Source organism: Macaca thibetana, chromosome 14 (assembly GCF_024542745.1).
Source record: "Macaca thibetana thibetana isolate TM-01 chromosome 14, ASM2454274v1, whole genome shotgun sequence".
Taxonomy (NCBI): Eukaryota; Metazoa; Chordata; class Mammalia; order Primates; family Cercopithecidae; genus Macaca; species Macaca thibetana.
This window is the reverse complement of record NC_065591.1, coordinates 102,575,812-102,601,986: the sequence shown is the minus strand read 5'-3', so window position 1 is coordinate 102,601,986 and position 26,175 is coordinate 102,575,812. Positions and strand designations below refer to the sequence as shown.

At 39.3% G+C, this 26,175-nt stretch overlaps 1 protein-coding gene across 1 annotated transcript; it reads left to right on the top strand.

Annotated features, from left to right (window-relative positions):
- The first annotated feature begins 159 nt into the window (after nt 1-159).
- Nucleotides 160-2,053, top strand: LOC126935801 (heterogeneous nuclear ribonucleoprotein A1-like). The gene is made up of 2 exons (XM_050757748.1): nt 160-369; nt 1,649-2,053. Exons 1-2 carry the CDS (start codon nt 160-162, stop codon nt 2,051-2,053), a joined length of 615 nt encoding a protein of 204 aa, XP_050613705.1.
- The last annotated feature ends 24,122 nt before the right edge of the window (nt 2,054-26,175 follow it).

The following is a 26,175-nucleotide window of genomic DNA, read 5'->3' as shown; positions in this document are numbered from 1 at the left end:
CGCTGAGGACACATCATTAAAGTCTCTCTTCTCCCTGCCGTCATGTCTAAGTCAGAGTCTCCTCAAGAGCCCAAACAACAGCCGAGGAAGCTCTTCATTGGAGGGTTGAGGTTTGAAACATCAGATGAGAGCCTGAGGAGCCATTCTGAGCAATGAGGAATGCTCACAGACTGTGTGGTAATGAGAGATCCAAACACCAATCACTCCACGGGCTTTGGGTTTGTCATATACACCACTGTGGAGGAGGTGGATGCAGCCATGAATGCAAGGCCACAGAAGGTGGATGGAAGAGTTGTGGAACCAAAGACAGCTGTCTCAAGAGAAGATTCTCAAAGACCAGGTACCCACTTAACAATGAAAAAGATATTTGTTGGTGGCATTAAAGAAGACACTGAAGAACATCCCCTAAGATATTATTTTGAACAGTATGGAAAAATTGAAGTGATTCAGGACATAGGCATGGGAAAGGACTTCATGTCTAAAACACCCAAAGCAATGGCAAAAAAAGCCAAAATTGACAAATGGGATCTAATTAAACTAAAGAGCTTCTGCACAGCAAAAGAAACTACCATCAGAGTGAACAAACAGGCAACCTACAGAATGGGAGAAAATTTTTGCAATCTACTCATCTGACAAAGGGCTAATATCCAGAACCTACAAAGAACTCAATCAAATTTACAAGAAAAAAACAAACAACCCCATCAAAAAGTGGGCAAAGGATATGAACAGACACTTCTCAAAAGAAGACATTCAGACAGCAAATAGACACATGAAAAAATGCTCATCATCACTGGTCATCAGAGAAATGCAAATCAAAACCACAAAGAGATACCATCTCACACCAGTTAGAATGGCAATCATTAAAAAATCAGGAAACAACAGGTGCTGGAGAGGATGTGGAGAAGTGGGAACACTTTTACACTGTTGGTGGGACTCTAAACTAGTTCAACCATTGTGGAAAACAGTGTGGCGATTCCTCAAGGATCTAGAACCAGAAATACCATTTGACCCAGCCATTCCATTACTAGGTATATACCCAAAGGATTATAAATCATGCTGCTATAAAGACACATGCACACGTATGTTTACTGCAGCACTATTCGCAATAGCAAAGACTTGGAATCAACCCAAATGTCCATCAGTGACAGACTGGATTAAGAAAATGTGGCACATATACACCATGGAATACTATGCAGCCATAAAAAAGGATGAGTTCGTGTCCTTTGTAGGGACATGGATGCAGCTGGAAACCATCATTCTCAGCAAACTATTGCAAGAACAGAAAACCAAACACCACATGTTCTCACTCATAGGTGGGAATTGAACAATGAGATCACTTGGACACAGGAAGGGGAACATCACACACCAGGGCCTATTGTGGGGAGGGTGGATGGGGGAGGGATAGCATTAGGAGATATACCTAATGTAAATGACAAGTTAATGGGGGCAGCACACCAACATGGCACATGTATACATATGTAACAAACCTGCACATTGTGCACATGTACCCTAGAACTTGAAGTATAATAATAATTAAAAAAAAAAAAAAAGAAAGAAATCATGACTGACCAAGGCAGTGGCAAGAAAAGGGGTTTTGCCTTTGTAACCTTTGACAACCATGACTCCACATATAAGATTGCCAATTCAGAAATACCATATTGTGAATGGCCACAACTATGAAGTTAGGAAAGCCCTGTCAAAGCAAGAGATGGCTAGTGCTCCGTCCAGCCAAATAAGTCGAAGTGGTTCTGGAAACTTTGGTAATGGTCGTGGAGGTGGTTTTGGTGGGAATGACAACTTTGGTCATGGAGGAAACTTCCGTGGTCGTGTTGGCTTTGGTGGCAGCCATGGTGGTGGTGGATATGGTGGCAGTGCAGATGGCTATAATGGATTTGGTAATGATGGAAGGAATTTTGGAGGTGGTAGCAGCTACAATGATTTTGGCAATTACAACTCTCGGTCTTCAAATTTTGGGCCTATGAAGGGAGGAAACTTTGGAGGCAGAAGCTCTTGCCCCTATGATGGTGGAGGCCAATACTTAGCCAAACCATGAAACCAAAGGGGCTATGGGGGTTCCAGTAGCAACAGTAGCTATGGCAGTGGCAGAAGATTTTAATTAGGAAACAAAGCTTAGCAGGAGAGGAGAGCCAGAGAAGTGACAGGGAAGCTATAGGTTACAACAGATTTGTGAACTCAGTCAAGCACAGTGGTGGCAGGACTTAGCTGCTATGAAGAAGACATGTTTTAGACAAATTAGACAAATACTCATGTGTACGAGCAAAAAACCTCAAGGACTGTATTTGTGACTAATTGTATAACAGGTTATTTTAGTTTCTGTTCTGTGAAAAGTTAAAGAATTCCAACAAAGGGTTTTAATTTTTTTCTTTTTTTTGGCACCCATGTTGTTGATTGCTAAATGTAACAATCCGATCATGATGCTGAATAGAATAAATGCCTTTTTTAAAAAAAAGAAGTAGAATGAGGAAAGGGAAGAGTACTGGACCTTTTTTCTGGAGTCAAAAGACCTAGGTTTAAATATCAGATATGCCATTTACTTGCTTTCTGAGGTTAAACAAGTTTCTCAACCTCTCTGATCCTTGGTTAACTGATATGTAAGGTGACAATGATAATTACTACCTTACAGAATTAAGAAATATAATGTATGGGGAAGGTCTTAGTAAACAGTAATAATACAAATATCCTTGTAGCTTTTATACAAAATCCTGTGACTCAATCATTCAATTACATAATCATCCATTCAATAAGCATATTGATCACCTACTCAATAAATGAGTGACACTGTTTTTGACACTGTGGACCATTCCAAGATACAAAAAATCTAGCTTTGGCTGTTTGGGAACCAAAGGAGATATTTTTTCCTAATATATGTAAATATTTATAATATGAACCCGTATGTAATAACGTCCGTAGAATTAGTACAGAAAAAAAGGTAAGACTACAGGGCTGGGAGAGATCAATCTGACTAGGTGATAAGGAAATGCATCTTAAAGAAGACGGCATTGGGCCAGTTTCTAAGGATGGGCAGGATTTCTAAAGGAAGATGGTGGCTTTCAAAGTGGAAGAAAAAGCATGAGCAAGGACTTAGAAATGGAAGCACACCTTCCATCATCCTCTGGATCCTTATTTGTTTTTTATGTGAGCACCTGGTTTTTCACAGTGTCATTTTGTTTACTGGTGTCTCCCTTGCAAGTCCAATGTATTAGACCATTCTTGCCTGACTATGAAGGAATATCTGAAATTAGATAATTTGTAAAGAAAATAAACTGATTTGGCTCACAGTTCTGCAGGCAGTACAACCATGGTGCTGGCATTTGATCAGCTTCTGTAGAGGCCTAAGGGTGCTTTTATTCATGATAGAAGATGAAGTGGGAGTAGGTATGTCACACGGCCAGAGCAGGTGCAAGAAGGGGAGGGAGGTGCCACACACTTTTAAACAACCCAATCCTGAACTCACTCATCATCAAGGAGATGCAATTAAGCCATTCATGAGAGATCTGCCCCCATGATCCAAAAACCTCCCACCAGGCCCCACCTCCAACACTGGGGATTATATTTCAACATGAGATTTGGTGGGGACACAGATCCAAACCATATCATTCTGCCCCTGCCCCCACAAATCCCATGTTCTTCTCACATTGCAAAATATAATCATCTCCTGCCAATAGTTCCCCAAAAGTCACAATTTGTTTCAGCATCATTCAAAAGTCCAGAGTCCAAAGTCTGAAACAAGGCAAGTCCCTTACACCTATGAACCTATAAAATTAAAAAATATATATTTCTTCCAAGACACAGTGTGGGTACAGACATTGGGTATACACTCCCATTCCAAAAGAGAGAAATTGGCCAAAACAAAGGGGCTACAGGCTCTGTGCAAGTCTGAAACCCATTAAATCTTTAAGCTCCATTAAATCTTTAAGTCATTAAATCTTTAAGCTCCAAAATAATCTCCTTTGACTTCATGTCCCACATGCAAGACATAATGTAGCAAAGGTGGATTCCCAAGGCTTTGGCCAGCTCCACTCCTGTGGATTTCCGGGTTCGGCCCCAGTGATTGCCCTTACTGGTTGGAATTGAGTGCCTACAGCTTTTCTAGGCTCAAGATGTAAAGCTGCCAGTAGATATACTATCCTGGGGTTGGGAGGTCAGTGGCCTCCTTCTCACAGCTCCACTAGGCAGTGCCCCAGTGGGGTCTCTGTGGGGCCTCCAACCCCAAATTTCCCCCTCAATACTACTGCCACAGTAGAGGTTCTCTGTGAGGGATTGCCCCTGCAACAGTCTTCTGCCTGGTACCCAGGCTTTCTCATACATGCTCTGAAGTCTATAGAGAGACTGCAAAGTCTCCTTTACTCTTGTACTCTGCATGCCCACAGGCTTAACACCACATGGAACTCTCCAAGGCTTATGACTTGCATCCTCTGAAGCAGCAGCTTGAGCTGTATCTGTGGCCCTTTGAGCCATGGCTGGAGCTGGAACAGCAGGGATGTGGGAGCAGTTTCCCAAGACTACACAGGACAATGGGGCCCCAGGCCTGACCCATGAAACCATTTAGCCCTCCTAGGCCTCTGAGCCTGTGATGGGAGGAGCTGCCTCAGAGATTTCTGAAATGCCTTTCAGGCCTTTTTCCCATTGTCTTGGCTATCAGCACCTGGTTCTTTCTTACCCATGCAAATATCTCTAGCAAGTGGTTGCTCCCCAGCCCACTTAGATTCTTCCCCTGAAAATGGTCTTTCTTTTTCTACCACATGGCCAGGCTGCAAATTTTCCAGATGTTTAAGCTCTGCTTCCCCTTTAAATATAAATTCCAATTTTGAGTCATTTCATTGCTCCTGCATCTGAGTATAGTATGTTAGAAGCAGCCAGGCCATATCTTAAATGCTTCACTGCATAGAAACTTCCTCCACAAGATACCCTAGGTTGTCACTCTTAATGTCAAACTTCCACAGAGCCCTAGGGCATGGACACAATACAACCACCAAGTCCTTTGCTACAGAATAACAAGGGTAACCTTTCTCTAGTTTCCAATCAGTTCCTCATTTCTATCTGAGACCTCAGCAGCCTGGACTTCACTTGTCCATATCACTATCAGCATTATGGTCACAACCATTTAAGCAGCCTATAAGAAGTTTCAAACTCTCACTCATCTTCCTGCCTTCTTCTGAGTCCTCCAGACTCCTCCAACTTCTGCCCATTGCCCAGTTCCAAAGCTGCTTCTACATTTCCAAGTATCTTTATAGCAATGTCCACTCCTAAGTCCCAATTTTCTGTGTTAGGCCCTTCTTGTATTGCTATAAAGGAATACCAGAGACTGGGTAATTTATAAAGAAAAAAGATTTAATTGTTTCATAGTTCTGCAAGTTGTACAAGCATAGCACTGGCATCTGCTTGGCTTCTGGGGAGGCCTAAGTGATCTTTTACTCATGACAGAAGGCAAAGCGAGAGCAGGCATATCACATGGCCAGAGCAGAAGCAAGAGAGTGAGGAGGGAGGTGCCACACACTTTCAAACAACCCAGACTGTCATAAACTCACTTCTCACCAAGGAGATGGCACTGTGCCATTCAAGAGAGATTGGCCACTATGATACAAACACCTCCCACCAGGCCCTACCTCCAACACTGGGGATTATATTTCAAAATGAGATTTTGCAGGGACACAGATCCAAACCACATCATCCACTAACCCCAGTTAGAATATGAGATCTTTGAGTGCCAGAATCATGTCTCGTAAAGCCTAAGGCAGTGCTGGGTCCATAGAGAGGGTTCAGTAAAAGAGCTACGGACATACTTTTATAGAAGGCTCCATGTGTGCTTTCTGAATGAAAGGACAGGGAATAGAAAAATACCTGCACAGAAAAGTGCTTTAAATTAATGAGACTAATGGTATATATAAACCAGCACATTTTCCCATAAACTTGGCCATTTTCCCATAATCCCTATGTTTTGTATTTTGCAAAGCAATAGAATTATTACTTTACTTTGGGAAGAACACACACACACATACACACACACACATACACACATAGACACACCAAGAAGGAGAGAGTGAGACTTAATCTCTAAAGCTTATGTGTGACTTGTGTTTTGGATGTCAATAAAGATAAAACAAATAAAGCTGGGAAATGTAGCTTTGCTTAGGGTTTTAAAGATTCTTTCTTTTTCATAAAAAACTTTTTAACTTGAGTTTATACCTATCCAAAGCAACAAGCCCAATGCCAATTTTATACATTTTGAAGGCTATGGCAATCTTTCTCTTGATTTTGGTTCTTTTTATAACTATATTCCATTATTATCAAAACATCTTTGATCTAGTCCCTGTCCTTCATGTGGGATAGTTAAGAGTGACTCCTAATATTAAATCCAGAATACATGGTTTGAATTAGAAGCTGTAGGAAGATTAATCTCTAATATAAAGTTATTTGTAGGAAAAATATTCCATGATACTCTATGTGTAAATTATTAACAAATGCATTTCCAGTGAGTCTTTTTTCTCACTCTTTGGTTCTGTGAAACAGCAGGAAAAAATATATTGCCAATTAAAATATTTTTATAACTTTATTTTTATTGCCTTTGAGATAAATCTCAGAGTACAAGTTTTTGAGAAGACCTCCAGCAACAAAGACCTATGTATATTATATATGCTAACAATTATTTTCTGGTTTGACTTTGGGAAAAAGAAGATAAAATTCATATATTATAGAGAGTTGATATTGATATTTTTGTAAAGAAAGAAATACCAAGCAATCATTCAATATTACTCTAGGGAAGTTTTCTGGCTTGAGGGTTTAAATAATATTTTTATTTATATAAAAGTACAGTGTAAGATCAATTTTGTTTCCTTTTCATTAAATAGCAGTAGGCAGTTTGTCTGCATTGCATTTGAGAGATACTTGTCTTCTTGCCTTTGGCAACTTAAGAAGATAGCAATAGATAGGAAATAAGACATCTTTTATATTTATATTATACATTGGATTCTAGAAAAAGTTGCTCTTGAAAAGGGCTCCAAATTAATTTTTGACTTTTCAAAAAGCAATTTTCAGTGTCCAAGCAAAGCGGAAGACTGAAAAATTATTCAGTAATTTGAATTCTAAGTAGCTTATTTGGATAATTGGAGGAGAAAACATTTTATCTACTCATTCCTTCATCCATTTATTCAACAAATATTTTCTGAGACTCTCTGGTTCCACGCATACATTCAGCCCTGGAGATTCGGTGGTGAACAAGATAGGTACAGCCCTGCCTACTGGAAGTTAAATAATCTTCTTAGGACTCCTGCCCTTCCCAATCATAAGAAAATCATATTCTGTTCAAGGATAAAGAGAATGTAGCCATGAAATTCAGGCAAAAATAATAATATTAACAGTAACAATTCTGTAAGGAGCCCTTGTGCTGTGTGCATCATAAAATCACTTCCATCGTTACATTAGCCAAAGAACCCTTGCCCAAAAGCTTATTGCTTCTAAATCAAGAGTTTTACAAAAACAATAAAACATTATTAAATGATAGTATCGTATCATGTACATTTGCCATTAGAATAAGTTTAAGTTTTCAAGGATAGCTTTTAGAAAATTTTCTCATATACAGAATCCCTCCTATTTGGGCAGCTGCCTGCAGGGAAAGGCAGAAGACACTGAATAGAAGATCTAACCTGCTTTTCTCCTATTGATAATATATACATAATTTAAGGAAAACTGACATACAGAGCAAGATTTAGGAAACATATGGGACATAGGCCTCTTCTATCACTAAATTTTAGTTTCTGATAAACTGTATCTCTATTCAATTCAACCCTCATCTTCCCTATTTCCCTGGCCTTATGTTTCCTTTATAAAGTAGAAGATCCTGTTTTGTACACACTGTCTGGTGATTGGGATTAAAGAGTTGCCGCTCCTATTCTCTGAGTTCCCAAACAAAAGACCCTTAATAGTAACAGCTTATCCTGGCAAGGTCCTAATCATGGTTTCCTCCACCCTGATAACTAGCCTGTGTCTTTCCACTTCCATCATCAGAAATATAAAAATAAAATTTCCATATGCATTGAAGGTTTCATTTAGAAAATGAGATTAACACTGATTCCTACTCAACACACACAGCTCTCCTGAACATAATATGAACTAATAACTAGAATGATTCTAAGTGCTTAGAATAAACAATTGGCTAACATGAGGCTTACAATCCTCCAAATTTTTTTTTCAGGGATATTTGATGTGTAGTGACTGGAATATACTAAATGCATATAACTATATTTTAAATAGTACTATCAACATTGGGTTTTTCTATTATGGCATTAATGCTAGTAAGATAGCAAATGTAATTGTCATAATATATTACATAGGTAGGAATGAAAGAGGAAAAACATTTCGTTAACACACTTCTCATATCAGTGATACATAACTTCTGATTTCAGTGATACATAAGTACAATATCACATCAATTCTAAAATCAGATTTCGTTGAGCAATGCTGATTAAAAACAGGATGACATTTAAGTCAAGCTGGACAAATCTAGTATTGATCAATTTCGTCTCAAGAAAAATTGTGTATAAAAGAAAGATTTATAGGCCTTAACTGTTGGCTCTTTTGTTTTGAATAATAATTATAATAATAATCATATAATAGTTATAGTAATAGCAACTAACATCTATAAGCAGAATATATGGAACTCACTTTCTATGCATGATATCTTTTAATCATCACAATAGCCCTATTGAAAAAAAAAATACTACAATTATCTTCATTCTACATACAAGGAAGCTGAGGTGCAAATAAAGTAATTTGTCCAGTTATGTAGCAAGTAAGTAATGGATTCAGGACTCAAACGCAGGCAGTCTATTTTCATTATGTAATAGGACTAACCCCTAGAAGAACAAAAAAAAATCTGCACTACTTTGGTATTTATTGTAACTGAAAGAAGTAAGGTAACAACTAAATTTTAAAAGCTTATGATCCCTGGAAGTAGGGAAGGAATGAAATGCAGCATTTCTCAAACAACATTTATTGAATATGGATTCTTCATCAGAGAGACTCAAAATCACTCTGTGTTTAAATAGGCTTATGAAATACTGGATTAAGCCAAGTGAAAGAGTGCTTCTTGCTAGTGCATATTTTGGGGTCTTATTATGCTGATATGCACTATGAGTCTATGAAACGGAGATGTAAAAAGAAAAAGGGATTTTGTCAAGAGCACTTTTCTTTAATGGGGCATGTCTGAAGAAGTGAACTAAAGTTTTTTCAACACAACTTTGAAAAAACTCATCTAAGGAACAAACTGGGATAGAAGTTGGGTGAAGAGAAGGGCAGCAGAGGCCAAGTAGAGAGCATAGGCCAAGTAGAGGGCCAGTGAACAGGTTTGCTCACAGAGTACAAGTGGACTGTATCACCTTATAACAGGCATCGCTGAAATAAATTATAATACAATATAATAGTAACACAGAAAGTTCTACAGGGATCTGGAAGGTCAAGTAATCACTCTTTTGGCAGTTTCTTTCCAAAGGGGAGAAAGTGAGGATGTTTGCCCCACTTGAGCTTGATGGTGGCAGCAGCTCAACTGACAGCCTGAGAGGCTGCAGCCTGGAATGTCCCCTGCTGGAAGGGACAAAGCAGCCACTGTTCAGTAGGCTAATAGGGCTTGCCATTTTGGAGAATCCATGGAACCATTATCAGAGAAGAAGAGGCCCTGGAGGATACCAAATGGCAGTTGTGCTGGCCAATTCTAATGGATATGCAACTGGGATGACAAAGGCCCTGTATATGAATGTGTGCATGATTCCTCTAACGATTTCCTGAACTAGTTGAGAGGAATTTGAATATAGCTGGAGTCTCCTCAGTTCTTCAGGTGGAAACTGAGCCATAAAAATAGCACACTATGCTTGCACATAGCATATTGTGTACAGCTACCATTTATTGAGCCCTTAACCAGGTGCTACATACTATGTTAATGATTTTACACTATTTAATCCCCAGACACCTCTACGATGTAAATACTATTATTATTCCTGTTTTGCAGTTTGAGAAACTAAAACACAGATAGTTCAGTTTACTTGAGCAAGGTTAAAGAACTAGAAAGCCAGGGGCAAATAGAACTCAAATTAAGTTTTAAAATACCATGGAGCTTTCTTTTGGCTGAGAAAAGTTTAATGAATTCCAAAATCTATTTGTGATTAAAAAAGAATTTGGCACATCAGTAGTAAAAGGAAACTTCCAAAGACTTAACAACAAAAAAGAGTGTCAACAAAAGATCTAGTTTAAATATCAAATTTAGTAGTGTAATTACCAGTCCAATATCCAATATCCAGCCTAGAATAAGATTAACATTTAGTATTGGAATTAAGGTTAAAGCTTCCATTTTTGATGAAGATTAAAAAAAAAATTCCTGATAATACCACTTCCATTAAACATTTAACCAGAAACCCTAGATAATGGGGTAAAACAGGAAAAATAAATAAAAAACAATAATATACAATTCTTATTGAAATGGAAACAGGCAAACTATCATTATTTACATATAATTTTCACATTGTAGCTTGTATAAGCTCTACACCTTCTGCTTAAGCCCTCCCATGATTTCTCATCCATATCAAGCCAAACTATTCTGGGTCAAGGTCAAAGTAGCCTTGCTACAGTCTCTCTCTCTTTCTCTCTCTCTCTCTCTCTCCTGGAAATCGTTTGCTAAGAAACAAACTACCCCCAAAATTGAGTGGCTTAAAACAATAACCATTGAATTGTATCACATGATTTTGTCTGTGTTAGGACTTTGGGCAAGGCTCAGCTAGATGGTTCTTCTGTCTCATGTGGCCTTTACTGGAGTCACATGGTGGTATTAAGTTTGCGGCTAAGCTGGTCCAAGACAATATCACTCACTTGTCTGGCACCTTGGCAGGGGCAGCTGAAAGGTTGGGCTCAGTTGAGGCCTTCTTTTCTTCACGTGTTCTCAGGGCCTGACTATGTGGCCCTGCAGCAGGTTTTCAGCCTTCTTACATGTCAGTTTAGGGCCACAGAGGACAAAGATAAAAGCTGCCAGTCATCTTAAAGACTAGGCTCAGGATGGGCACCACATCACTTCTGCCATGCTGTAGTGGTCACAATAGTCAGAGGCCAGCCCAGATTCAAGAAGAGGGGAAATAGACCCACATGTCTATGGGAGGCATCTTTAAGAGTGGGAGGCCATCTCTCATCTATCACATTCTCCAGCCTTTTCTCATACTACTCTCCCCTCACTCACCACATGTACTTTCTTTTTGTTCCTCAGATAGGCCAAGATTATTCCTCTTCCAGGATTTTGTGTGTGCCAGGAGTGTTCTTATCCTGACTGGCTCTTTCATGTGATTAAGCTCCCAGCTTAAATGTAATCTCTTCACGGAAGCCTCCTCCTCACCATTTTGTGAAGGCCTTCCCTGGTCACCCAACCTAACTCTCTGATTTATTTCCATAGTATTATTACCATCACTGCCACACAGTCTCTCTGGTTTTGTTTTTGTTTTTGTTTGTTTTTCATAGCTCTTCCAATTAGAATGTAACAGCAGGAGAGCAGGGACCCAGACTATCTTGCTCACTTCCTCATTCTCAGCACTTAGAACGAGTCCTGGCACAAAATCGGTCCTTAGTAAACATTTGTCAAGTGAAATATGAAGTGGTGGACTGAGATTCGAAACTAGATGTGACTGACTCCAGAGCCAAAACCAAACTGTCCTTGTAACCCTTTGTATTCTAGGCAGATACGGTCTACCTAGAACCTAGGGCAAAGATACTATACAAAGAAAACAACTCGCAGACACCACAAAGAAGAGATTAGCTAGTATGGAAGCTGCAGCCAGGCCAACCTATATAGAAAATTAAAAGAGAAGTTTCCATTCCAGCAAAGTCCAACATTTCTTTGCCTGACTTCGTTTCAGCCATTGTTGTTTTGACTCTTGGTGATGAAAGATCTCCAGGGTGTGGTGTTGCCTCAAGGCCATTTGCAGCTTGGGTCTTGTTTCTGGTTAGCCCCCTCTGACACTCAGTTTTGCTGGGGACACACCAGTGAGTGTTGCCTCGTCCAATCTGGAATTGGGCCACAGCCGTGTTTGTACTGAGGCATTAGGGAAACATGGTTTATAAATGCTTGTTTCCTCTGAGTCACTGCAGGGACTTGTTCCTTCAGTACAAACTTTCTGTTTGGTTTTATAACTGGGGAAGGAGGGGGTGGGAGCCAAGACTAACCGGATCAGGTTTGAAAGGAAAGGGGAAGTAAGAAAATTTAAATAGATTTTTCTATATTAGTGAGAACGACAAAGGAACCCTTATCTGGGTCTCAGATGCATGCACAGAGTTCCATCTTTATTTGTTTATTTGCCTTAATAAGAAAAGGAAAAATTCACAGACTAATTTTTTCCCCTCAGGTTTCCATAAAAATGCTGGAGATGTGACAACAGTTTTACAAAAACAGTTTAAGAACAATTAAAACACATATAACCCTTTTTTAAAGTTTATATTAAATGGTCTTTATTAAATAAAAAGGAATTTTGCTTCTAATTTCCAGGCAATGTTGACTGTATTTTCTCAATGACCAACTATTAGCTTTTATCATTACTGTAACTTTTCTGTGAGTTACATTTTCCAGATAAAAAGATTTAACTCTTTATTTTCAGTCTTTTAAATATATCATGACTTACTGCCAGGCTTCTCATCTGTAGAATTCAGCTTATAATAACAATTCTTGCTCATAATAACCCATAAAGTTATTATGAAACTCAAGTATAATTAAATCATAGATATAAAAGTATGATTCCTAATTCATTCATTAACAGTTGACTTTGTGTAAATTATCATCATAATTATCAAGCTCAAACATTTAAGGAGCATCAGTTAGGTGTAGGGCCCTGTGTCTAGCATTGGGAACATAAGAGGTACCAGCCAATCCCTGATCTCAAGGGGATTACAACTCAGTACAGAACTAGATATGAGCTCTCTGAGCCATGGGTTCATCATCGTTAACTAGAGGAAAATACTTAATTTTGTGCCTGGCATAGAGTTCAAATACCACAGGTAAGTTTATTTTAAGTTCCAGGGTACATGTGCAGGATGTGCAGGTTTGTTACATAGGTAAACGTGTGCAATAGTGGTTTGCTGCACCTATCAATCTGTCACCTAGGTATTAAGCCTGACATGCATTAGCTATTTATCCTGATGCTCTCCCCTCTCCTCACCCTCCCCTGACAGGCCCCAGTGTATGTTGTTCCCTTTCCATTTCCATGTGTTCTCATTGTTCAGCTCCCATTTATAAGTGAGAATGAGCAATGTTTGGTTTTCTGTTCCTGCATTAGTTTGCTGAGTATAATGGCTTCCAGCTTCATCCATGTCCCTGCAAAGGACATGAACTCATTCCTTTTTATGGCTGGATAGTATTACATGGTGTATGTGTACCAAATTTTCTTTATCCAGTCTATCATTGATGGACATTTGGATTGACTCCATGTCTTTGCTATTGTACCACAGACAAATTTCATAGCAGATTCTGCCAATATCCTGCCCAGTGTGCCACACACAACCTCCAGTTATGAGTTCTGTACCTAAGGATTTTGTAGAAGGTTGAATTCTAGCCACCCTCTTTACACACACTCACACACATATAGGGCACAGGCTGGAAGTATCAGGAACTAACAACCTCACCTCCAGCAGTGAGTACTCATTTCAACAATGAATAATGGGTGTGAGTGCACAAATTGCACCCAGCTCCCTCATCCTCCATTGGGATAGTTCCAAGGCATGTGTTTCATGGTGTTTCCTAGGGTTTTCCCATGGGAATAACCTTCCATCACCCACTTTGATAGATGGTGCCATAACACATCCCTTCTTGATGCCTTCCTTTTCCTGCATCACTTCCTCTTTCTCCTGCTGGAGTTTCATGGGGTCACCTCTCAGATACAGTACTTGCCCTTGAATCTTTGTCTTAGGAACTACTTCCACAAAACAAAACAAAAAACAAAAAACCTCACACTGAGATAGTTTTCTTCCTTACAAAGAAAACTTGCTTATGGTTTTAATGCCCAGATGAGCCAGTTAGCTTTATACAAAAGGAAAATTCCATCCCATTACCACATCTATCTTGGCTATTGTTATCTTTAAAATATCTAAAAATATGGTAAACAAATTTATAATTGTTGAAGTTCTTTAATATATACTATAGCATTTAATCTTCACAAACAACCCTCAGAGATAATCAGAGAAAATTGAGACTGGAAGAGGTTAAATGTCTTGTCAAAAGTTAAAGGGTTGACCAGGCTTGGTGGTTCACACATGTAATCCCAGGACTTTGGGAGGCTGAGTTGTGTAGATCACTTGAGCTCAGGACCAGCCTGGCCAACATGGCAAAATCCATCACTCCAAAAAACACAAAAATTAGCCAGGTGTGGTAGTGCAGGCCTGCAATCCCAGCTATTCCAGTGGCTAAGGTGCGAGACTCGTTTGAACCAGGGAGGCAGAGGTTGCAGTGAGCTGAGATCATGCCACTGCACTCCAGCCTGGGTGACTGAGCGAGACTGTCTCAAACAAACAAAAAAAGTTAAAGTGTCAGTAAGTGAGAACACTGGATCTCAAACCAAACAGATCCTGTGCTTTTCCCACCGTTCTCACACTGCTGACTGAGAGAATGCATAGAGTGGAGAGCAGGCTGCTCCCCACTCCTGGAAAAGTGACTCTAAGTGCATGTTCTCCTGTCAGGGTCAGGAGTACCATCTCTGTATACAAATGTGAACTCTTCAAGCTGTCCTTTTAAACTGAGACAATGGTCATCATTTAACACCTCTGGAAAGGGTGTAAATGGCAGATTTACTAAAGATGCTAAGTGACACAGAATAGAGTATTCCAGTTTTTATTGTTCCATAATACTTTAAAGGGCTAAGGAGATCTGAAGTACCTTGATAGGTCAAATTTAAGGCCCTTGAGTCAGAGGCATTGAAGGGTTTGAAAATGGTGCCAGCAGGATCTTCCTTGCCACCAGCATCTTCCGTTCTCCTATAAGGGAAGCTTTAGTTTCTCCTCGACAAAGTGAAGCTTGAAATATCAACCTCTGTTACCAACATTTCTTGTTACATGAAGATTCACAACAGAAAAATGCTTATTTTTTATTCTAGCTGGTATTGTTGAGTACCTGCTTTATTGCTGTCATAACTGGTAAGAGCTTTAAGGCTTGCAAAGAACTCAATAACACAGGTCAACAATAAAAGTGAGAAAATGGAATTAGTACTGGGGCAACAGGTTCCTGAGTTTCAGAGTCTGCTGTCTAAATCCAGTGTCCAAAACTATGAGATGCTTCAGAACCAAACCAGTGGGTGGAGCCAGTGGCAGGGGAGTCCAAGTAGAGGTGATATTATACTCAACTGGGTATGGGCAAATTAGCTCTGGTCAATACAGAATTGCACTCAGAAGCTGGCTGAGGTGGAGAAGAGTGCCCAGCCCAGAATAGGAGGCTGGCCATGAACCCCACAGATTGTCAGAACTAGATTTCAGGAAGGGGCTTCAGTCTCTGCTTGAAACTAGACTGCTGGGCATACACCTAGTTTCTCTGATGTGACCTGTGTAAGAAGTCTTCAGGGAATACTGTGACTGGATAGGCAAGAAACCAGGGCTCCCTCCAGGCATATAAGTGATGCAGCACAATTCGTTCTAGATTATAAAACCTGGTTGAGATGGGATATGGGAGAGTGGGGTAGGAAGCTTCCTAATATAGACTTTACCTTGGCCTGGATTATTTCAGACACCTCCTCAGAGATGAGCTTATATGCTGATTACAGCAAAAAAAAAAAAAAAAAAAAGACAGCAGAGGAAGGTATACTGTGGCCCCTGCTTTCAAGGGGTCACCAATCCAGTTAGGGATCCAAGACATGTACCCACTGAAGAGAACCCTTTAGATTGGGCAACCTTGGAAGCAGTTGTTACAAAGAAAATGATAGCTATACCAAAAAGTCTTATTTCAGAGGCTTACTTATATGAAGACATTTGGAAAAGTAATTTATTTGGTTCACTAATGTTTCCTATAAGTATGAAGAACCACAGTCACTTCCACTCACAGCTTCTTTGGAATGTTGAAATTAGCCTGCAGAGCACGCAGAATGTCATTAAAGATTTACCCCGTTTATCCACCATCACCACTCCCAAGAGCTGAAGAGAACTGAAATAGGATGTGAGCTCTGAAGCCTTCAGGACTTGGCCTGAGACTGCTATTTGGGGGAATTTCATTGATTGACCAGGAAAAAAACTCACAGTATGCATTTTGAGACAGCTCTTTGAGCAGTAAAATGGCAAGAATGCTATTGCCTGCACCCATGAGACGATACGGCACTTGGAATTTGCCAACTGTGTTTCTCTGGGCTCCTAGAGACCCAGATCCTATCTACCTGAGCTCTTCTTAGTTTCCTCTTATGAACACAATGCAGAGGAGCCTTTAGTTGTCATTTGAGCCATTCTAAGACCTCAGACACAGAATGGGGAAGTGGAAACCCTGGGAGGAAGAGGCAGCGATGGAGGCTCTGAAATTGAAGAGGTCAGGAATAAAATTTCTGCTCAGCTCAGTGCCCTTAGGCAAATTATGTAATATCTCTGTCAAATAAGAAGAATATTAACATCTCAAGTTAGTTAGGAAAATTGAGATAATCCAATAAAACATTACCAAGCAGTTCTTATGTTCTAGACTTGGAATTAGGTACTGGTAGGAGGGTAAAAAGATGAATTCATTCACAAAATGTTTACTGAGTATCTACTATTAACTCAACAAATAAAACAAAGCTCTCACTTATGTTCTACTAAAGAATACAGGCAAAAAAAAAGAAAAAAAAAAAAACCCCACACCTAACCCAACAAATATGTCTAATGTCAGGCATTAGTAAGTGCTCTAAAGAAAAATAGAGTGGGATAAGGGGACAGAAAGTGAGGGAGGGTGAAGAGTAGGCCTGCTGGAAGGAGGGTGGCCAGGGAAGGACTGTTTGAGACATTAAGGAACTGGAATGAAGTAAAGGAGCAGGCCAGGCGGCCAACTGGTGGAAGAGCATCTCAGCAGAGGGGACAGGAGGTATGAATCCTTGCAGTGACAGCATGCTTGGTGTGTTCACAGAAAGGCAAGGCTGCCCCTGTGGTTGAAGCAGAGCAAGCAAAGGTGAGTGTGGCAGGGATGAGGTCAGAGAGGTGTGCGAGGGCTAGACTGGGTGGGGCCTTGGAGACATTGAAAAAAGATTCAGACTTTGTTCTGAGTGTTGTGGGAAGCCACTAGAGGATTTTGAGCAAGGGGTGATAAGATATGGTTTATATTTTCAAGGGATCACCCTGATTATTGCATGCAGAATGGACCTGAGAGGAGGGCAGACAAGAATAGAAGCAGGAAGAGTTAGAACAGGTTATGCACAAGGATGATGACTAAGGCTGGCTGGTTAGTGACAGGGATGCTGAGAAGTGGTTGGATTGGGGGATGTTTTGAAGATAAAATTAATAGAATTTCCTGATAAAGTAGGTATGAGAGAAAGAGACAAATAAAAAAAAATCCAAGTTTTTTGGTCTGAGTATCTGGATGAATATAAGCATCATTCACAATGAATGAGAAGGAAGAGGTTTAAGGGGAAAGGAAGTCAAAAGTACAGCTTTGTAAAGGCTGGACTGAATATGAAAAGTAGAGACATCTGGTAGGCACCTACGTAAATGAGTGTGGCGCTCTGGAGAGAGGCCAGGGCTGATCATATAAATTTGGGAGACATCAGGGTATGCATGGCATTTAAAGCCATGACTAGATGACATCACCCAAGAGTTAGCAGGCTGGAGAAAAGAAGAAGTGCAAAAATCAAGCTCTTTGAAAGTCCACTCTTTAGTATTTGAGTGAGGAGAAGGAGAAGAGAGAGATGAATAAGTCTCAACCTGAAGGAACTCGTTAGTATGTAACCAGCACCATGTCTGGGACATATCAGATGAGCAATAAACATTACATCTCTCTTATTTATTTATTTATTTATTTATTTATTTATTGAGACAGAGTTTTGCTCTGTTGCCAGTCTGGAGTGCAATGGCACCATCTTGACTCACTCCAACCTCCACCTCCCAGGTTCAAGTGATTCTCCTGCCTCAGCCTCCCGAGTAGCTGGGACTACAGGTGCCCACCACCATGCCCAGCTAATATTTGTATTTTTAGTAGAGACGGGGTTTTACTTTGTTGGGCAGGATGGTCTTGATCTCCTGACCTTGTGATCTGCCCACCTCAGCTTCCCAAAGTGCTGGGATCACAGGCGTGAGCCACAACACCCGGCCCCACATCTCTTTTTTTTTTTAACTTTTGTTTTAAGTTCCAGGGTGCACATGCAGGATGTGTAGGTTTGCTTTATAGGTAAATGTGTGCAATGGTGATTTGCTGCACAGATCAACTCATCACCTAGGTATCAAGCCTAGCAGCATCCATTAGCTATTCTTCCTGATGCTCTCCCTCCCCCACCGACGAACCCTGGTGTGTGTTGTTTCCCCCACAATGTGTCCTCATTGTTCAGCTCCCACTTATAAGTGAGAACATGTGGTGTTTGATTTTCTGTTCCTGCGTTAGTTTGCCGATAATGGCTTCCAGCTCCATCTATGTCCCTGGAAAGGACATGATCTCATTCCTTTTTATGGCTGCATAGCATTCCATGGTGTACATGTACCACATTTTCTATATCCAGTCTATCATTGATGGCCATTTAGGTTGATTCATGTCTTTGCTATTGTGAATACTGCTGCAGTGAACATATGTGTGCATGTATCTTTATAATAGAATGACTTATATTCCTTTGGTTATATACCCGGTAATGGGATTACTGGGTAAACTGGTATTTCTGCTTCTAGATCTTGAGGAATTGCCATGCTGTCTTCGACAATGATTGAATGAATTTGCACTCCCACCAACAGTTTAAAAGCATTCCTTTTTCCTCTGCAACTTCACCAGCATCTGTCGTTTCTTGTTGTTGTTGTTTTTGGTTTTTTTTGTTGTTTTTTTTTTGAGGAGTTTTGCTCTTGTTGCCCAGGCTGGAGTGCAATGGCACGATCTCGGCTCACTGCAACCTCCACCTTCCAGGTTCAAGCAATTCTCCTGCCTCAGCCTCCCAAGTGGCTGGGATTACAGTCATGCACCATTGTGCCCAGCTAATTTTGTATTTTTGGTAAAGACAGTGTTTCTTCATGTTGGCCAGGCTGGTCTCAAACTCCTGACCTCAGGTGATCCACCTGCCTTGGTCTCCCAAAGGGCTAGGATTATAGGTGTGAGCCACCACACCCGGCCTCTTGACTTTTTAATAATCACAATTCTGACTGGCCTGAGATGGTATCTCGTTGTGGTTTTGATTTGCATTTCTCTAATGATCAGTGATGTTAAGCTTTATTTCACATGTTTGTTGGTCACATGAATGTCTTCTTTTCAGAAGTGTGTGTTCATTTCCTTCCCCTATTTTTTAATGGGTTTGTTTTTTTCTTGTAAATTTAAGTTCCTTATAGATTCTGGATATTAGCCCTTTGTCAGATGAATAGATTGCAAAAATTTTCTACCACTCTGTAGGTTGTCAGTTTGCTCTGAGGATAGTTTCTTTTGCTGTGTGGAAGCTCTTTAGTTTAGTTACATCTCATTTGTCAACTTTGGCTTTTGTTACAATTGCTTTTGGCGCTTTTGTCATGAAATCTTTGTCCATGCCTATGTCTTGAATGATACTGCTTAGATTTTCTTCTAGGAGTTTTATAGTTTTGGGCTTTACATTTAAGTCTTTAATCCATCTTGAGTTAATTTTTTATATGGTGTAAGGAAGGGGTCCAGTTTCAATTTTCTGCATATATGGCTAGCCAGTTCTTCCAGCATCATTTATTACATAGGTAATCTTTTCCCCATTGTTTGTTTTTTGTCAAGTTTGTTGAAGATCATATGGTTGTAGTTGTGCAGTCTTATTCTGAGTTCTCTATTCTTTTCCATTGGTCTATGTGTCTGCTTTTGTACCAGTACCATGCTATATTGGTTACTGTAGCCTTGTAGTATAGTTTGAAGTCAGGTAGCATGATGCCTCCGGGTTTGTTCTTTTTGCTTAGAATTGTCTTGGCTATACAGGCTCTTTATTGCTTCCATGTGAATTTTAAAGTAGTTTTTCCTAATTCTTTGAAGAATGTCAGCAGTAGTTTAATGGGAATAGCATTGAATCTATAGATTACTTTGGGCAGTATGGCCATTTTCACGATGTTGATTCTTCCTCTCTCTGAGTATGGAATGTTTTTCCATTTGTTTGTGTCCTCTCTGATTTCCTTGAGCAGCGGTTTGTAGTTCTCCTTGAAGAGCTCCTTCCATCCCTTGTTAGCTGTATTCCTAGGTATTTTATTCATTTTGTAGCAATTGTGAATGGGAGTTTATTCATGATTTGGCTCTCTGCTTGCCTGTTGTTGGTGTATACGAATGCTTGTGATTTTTGCACATTGGTTTTGTATCCTGAGACTTTGCTGAAGTTGCTTCTCAGCACATTTCTTCTTTATTCTCAGTAGAGTCACTGGACATTAAGTAGAGGCAGATTACCATGTGAATTACAGTGACAACAACATTTAATGTCTTACTAAGGATATCTGTGCTTTGGAGAAAAGAAGTAACGGTGAAACAAAAAGTGAAAGTAGAAGATGAAACTGAGCATTAGTTTTGGAGTCACAAAGAGTAGATTTGGCTAATTTCTTTAGATCGCTAAACTCCATTTTCCTTCTCTATAAAATGGGGCTAGTAATAATAATAACCTGTTTTGCCAAACTTTTATAAAGCTCAATTGAGATGGTGTATATAAAAATACACATTATCTCATATATGCTATTTTATATACTATTGTGAAATTCAAGAGCTGTGCTTCTTCCAAAGTCTCTAGGGGAGGATTCATTTCTTTACCTCTTCCAGCTTACAGGAATCATCTGCATTTTGTGGCCCCTGTCCCCTTAGTAATGCTGGAGTTTGTCTTCTGTCCTCACTTCTCTGACTCATACCTCCTGATTCCCTCTTATCAGGACTCTTGTGATTATGTTGGGCCCACTCTAATAATCCAGGATAATCTTCCCATCTCAAAGCCTTTAATTTAATCACATCTATGAAGTCCCTCTTGCAATGTAAGGTAGCACATTCTAAATATTGGTTCTTGCCTTTTAAAAGACTTCTTAATCTAAGAAGTGTAAGACAAATGCATAAGTAACTATAGTAGAAGACAAAATGTAGTCAAGCTATCTCAACTGTACCACATTCAGTAGGAAGGAAAAGACTCTCAGATAAAGATTAAGAAAAATGTCAAGGGGAAATGATAGGAAGGAAACAAAAATAATGTTAAGAATTCAAGCCCAGATCATTAAGTTAAATAAAGGAGTTGTCAACAACATAACTATGAAAATCAGAATGGCAGCAAGGGATGGGGGGCTGGTCTCTGTTATATGATAGGTGAAGTCTGAGACATATTTTAGAATACCTAGTTCAAGATATCCAGCAGAGAGTTGGAAATGAGATATGCATTTGCAGCTAAAAAGAGAAATGAGGTTGGATATATGAACATAAAAGTCATTTGTATAGAGACAGAAGTTGATGCCTTGGAAGTAGATAAAATTGATGAAAAGTAAGAAGATTTAAGAGGACTAAAGAAAAAACTTTTGAAAGACAGTTTAGAGAGGAACTCGTAAAGGAAAGAGGAATGGTCAGAAAAACCGGGAAATTAGCACAATGAATATCACAAAATCTAAGCAGGAGTTTCAAAAGAAGAGATGGTTGGCACTATGAACAATTTCAAATTACCAATGTGAGTAAGGAGGTGAAAAGAGATGTTCACTATGGTAGAATATTTCTACTATACAAAGGCAATAAGTGAAATACCCTCAAGAGCATACATTATGTAAAATAATTGTTATGAGTCTTGACAGTGTGTATTACCTTTGATTTTAATAGTATATTTCATTTTAAGCTTATATAATTTAATTTTTAATAATGGCTGTGTTTAACAACAAGCTCAGATAATTTCTGAAAATACAATGATTGACAATTACAAGCCAGAAAGAGTCTGCTCCAGCACATCAATGTTCTGGCTTAAAAATGCACAATTTCATCATTCTACTATAAAGATACATGCACACGTGTGTTTATTGTGGCACTATTCACAATAGCAAAGACTTGGAACCAACCCACATGCCCATCAATGATAGACTAGATAAAGAAAATGTGGCACATATACACCATGGAATACTATGCAGTCATAAAAAGGGATGAATTCATGTCCTTTGCAGGGACATGGATGAAGCTGGAAACCATCATTCTCAGCAAACTAACACAAGAACAGGAAACCAAACACCGCATGTTCTCACTCATAAATGGGAGTTGAACAATGAGAACACATGGACACAGGGAGAGGAACATCATATACCAGGGCCTGCAGGGGAATGAGGGGCTAGGGAAGGGATAGCATTAGGAGAAATATCTAATGTAGATGAAGGGTTGATGAGTGCAGCAAATCACCATGGCACATGTATATCTATGTAACAAAACCGCATGTTCTGCACATGTATCCCAGAACTTAAAATATAATTTTAAAAAAGAAAAGAAAAAACATCCACAATTTCTTCATTCATTCATATTGATGCCATGCCTGCTCTTTGCTGGGCCCTGAGCTAATTAGAGAGCAGATGAATATAAAAAAGAGACAAGCCCTTCGCTTGAGGATCTCAGTTCAATGGAAGAGACATAACACTAGCAATACGTATGAGTGTTGCAATAGAAATCTATACAGGTCTGACAAGAGAACAAAAGAGGAAATAACCAATCTTGCTGCATTAGGGGAACAAAAAGTCCATACTCCTTAGCATGAATTAGAAGAACCTCTATGAACTGGTCCTTCCTTACTTACCAGCCTCAGCTCCCATAACTCTACTCATATCCAAGTGGTAACATGATGATTAGGCACACAAGCTATACAGTCATGTGCACCTGTGTTCAAATACAAGTTCTGCTACTTATCCACATTGAATCACTAAGTAATCTTCCTTTCTAAAATGAGACTAATAGTACCTATCTCACAAGGTTGTTGTAAAGATTGATGCAGATGATGTCAATAAAATATTTAGTAAATACTTGGTGTACAACTTGCAATAAATTGTAGCAGATGTTCTTATTTTATTTGTGCCCCACTATGTTCTAGTGATAATGAAGTACTTGTAATTTTCGGAACACAAGATGACTCTCCAGGATCTATGCCTTTGCCTGATGAATTCCTGCTTATTCTTCAAAATTTAATGCACACATCTGGTCTCCTCTGTCAAGAGCTAGATATTCTCTGTTCTGTGTCACTACTATGCCAAGTAAATGCCATCTCATTGTTGCACTGATCACAGGATAACAGCAAAGTGAGGCTCTCTTATGGATGGGGACCATGTGTTATTCCTCTTGTCATCCCTAGTGCTTGACACGAAATAGACACAAGATAATGTCCAATTAGTGAGCATATTTAATAGGAAAAGATAAAAATGTAAGTGAAGAAGAAAATACTTAAGATTTTAAAATGTTCTTGCCATTTGATCCAGTAATTTCAACTTTAAGGAGTTTAGGAAACAATCCTAATTAGAGAAAATGTCCTAAATATAAATGTTTTCTGCAGAGTTATTTATAATATCACAAACCATAAAAAATAAAGAAGCTACATATATGATAATAGAGACATAATTCTCATAAAAATATGTGTGATACAACTACTGGACAAATTATTATGTTATCATTAAATATAATAGGTATAAAAACCATGCAATGACAAGGGAACATGCCAATGACATAAACAAGTAAAAAAGAAGAAAAAATTAAAAGCATTATCTAAATGCACACACATACAGACACACACATGCATGTGCATGTATGCACATAGAAAAAGAACCGAAGGGAAATAGACCAAACCTCCCAACAGAGCTTGGGTTGGAGTATGGGAATTATAGGTGACTCGGTGATTTGTTTCCTTTATTAGGAAAGGGACCATTTCAAAATTCATCTTCTATATTTTCTATAAATAATGCATTACTTTCACAAAGCTTTAAGTTATAATGTACTATTCAACATGGTTTTCTGAACTTCCCTAGGAACATTCAGCAGCCTGGGAACAGAATCAGAGAAAGCTAATAGTTGAGTTTTCTCAGAAGTAAAGAAATTTGAGAATCTTAATTGTAGCATCATGAGCATCACTGACACGAGGTCCGGCCTGGATAGGGAAGTATATAAAAGCCAGAACAGGGTCATGGTCTGAGAAAATGTGGTCAGACAGGAAAATATTAATCCTTTGTATTTTGGAAATAAAGTGAGTGTGAGGGTCAAGCTGAAATAAATGGATAGCTTCTTTGGTCTTATTTTAAGACACTATTATAATAAACTAATTCATCTGATTTCCCAGCCCACATGAAGTTAGAAGCAGTTAATTGAAGGAGGCATATATATATGAAACCAAATTAGATGGTCTAAGCTGCTGGATGTAGGATGTCCTGCAATAAGAAATAGGAGTTGATTCTACAGAGGTAGTGGCCACAAGGACTGGAAAGCATAATAAGCAAATTGGGACCTGAGAAAGGGGCAAATATTGTACACCCTGAATAGACACATATGACATCATTGTATTACAGTGCAGCATGAATTACAGCATAGCAACTCATACTTGAAACAATAATTCCCACACCGCAAACATGAACCCAGAATCTTCCTGATACAGTTTGGCTGTGTCCTCACCCAAATCTCATCTTGAATTGTAGCTCCCATAATTCCCACATGTTGTAGGAGATAATTGAATCATGGGGGTGGTTCCTCCCATACTGTTCTCGTGATAGTGGATAAGTCTCACGAGATCTGATGATTTTATAAGGGGCTTTCCCCTTTCATTTGGTTCTCATTCTCTCTTGTCTTGCCACCATGTAAGACATACCTTCTGCTTTCTGCCTTGATTGTGAGGCCTCCCCAGCCACGTGGAACTGTAAGTCCATTAAACCTCTTTTTTTCTTTATAAATTACCCTGTCCCAGGTATGTCTTTATCAGCAGCATGAAAACAAATTAATATATTTCCTTTTAAATTTGTGAAAAATCAATGAGAAAATGTATATGAAAGCACTTTGTAATGTGTCAAATGCTACACAATTGGTTCATTATTATTTTTAGCACTCTGTGAAGGAAGACAGTAATACAAATAATGCATTTTTAAATGTGTCTATCCAAGCCAATTAATTTTTTAATTGGCTCTTAAAATTATCATTTTTATTGATCTAGAAATTTTATTTTTGTAGAATACCTCATTTTCTAATACTGCTGAATAAAAAAGATGTTATTGTTCCCTTGGGATGATGTCTCATAACTTAGAACAAATGACTTATTCATATTTTCCAGGGCAAGTTTGAGAGATGGAGAGCAAGACAGCGAGAGAGAGAGAGAGAGAGAGAGAGAGAGAGAGAGAGAGAGAGAAGATAATAGCTCAGGACACCTGGGGAAGGGAATGCCACAGATGTGGAAAGAAGGAGCAGAAAGAGGCAGCAGGGTTGCCTAAAATAAACTTTCCTTACTCCCCACTTTTGCTGTGTTGGCCAGTGACTGGCTGCCAGGCTGCATGCCAAATTCCAAAGGACAAGTAAATAAACAGTTAATGCAAGTTATTCTGCAAATTTGCACATGCCCGCCCACACAAGCACTAAATTAAACTTTTCCCAGCTGAAATCAGGCTGCAGGCAAATAAGAATTGTTACCTCTTCTTTCCTCATTAGACATCCTTACTGTGACTTTGGCTCTGGGAAATATTTGGTTGTCAAGCAAGGTACTAGTTAATTTGAGCCCTTTTGCCCAAGTCAGATTCATTCCTGAATATAGCAACTTCACTTGTTGTCCTTGAGAAGAAGCTACAGATAGTGGTGTGGTCAGATTTATGCATGTAGAAAAAAACAAGCCCACATTCCCCCGAAATGTCTTAACTTTGACCAGCTCCAACTGGATTTTATTGCTATTTGATTTCTAGAGGGCCATGTGCCTGACCGCCCAGGGGAATAGACAATGCTCAGAATGAATATTGAAATACCAAGTCATTATTTACTCTGGGGGACTGCCAGAGCTGCCTGCTGCCTGAGTTTTAGGGGAGCCGAGTAAGGGGTTCCTATTTTAAACACACAAAGTAAAATAATTCTCCGTG

Coding starts and splice junctions, on each gene's coding strand:
- LOC126935801 (XM_050757748.1), top strand. CDS start 160: ATGCTCACAGACTGTGTGGTAATGAGAGATCCAAACACCAATCACTCC. Junction 370..1,648: donor TAACAATGAAAAAGATATTT/GTTGGTGGCATT, acceptor TTGCCAATTCAG/AAATACCATATTGTGAATGG.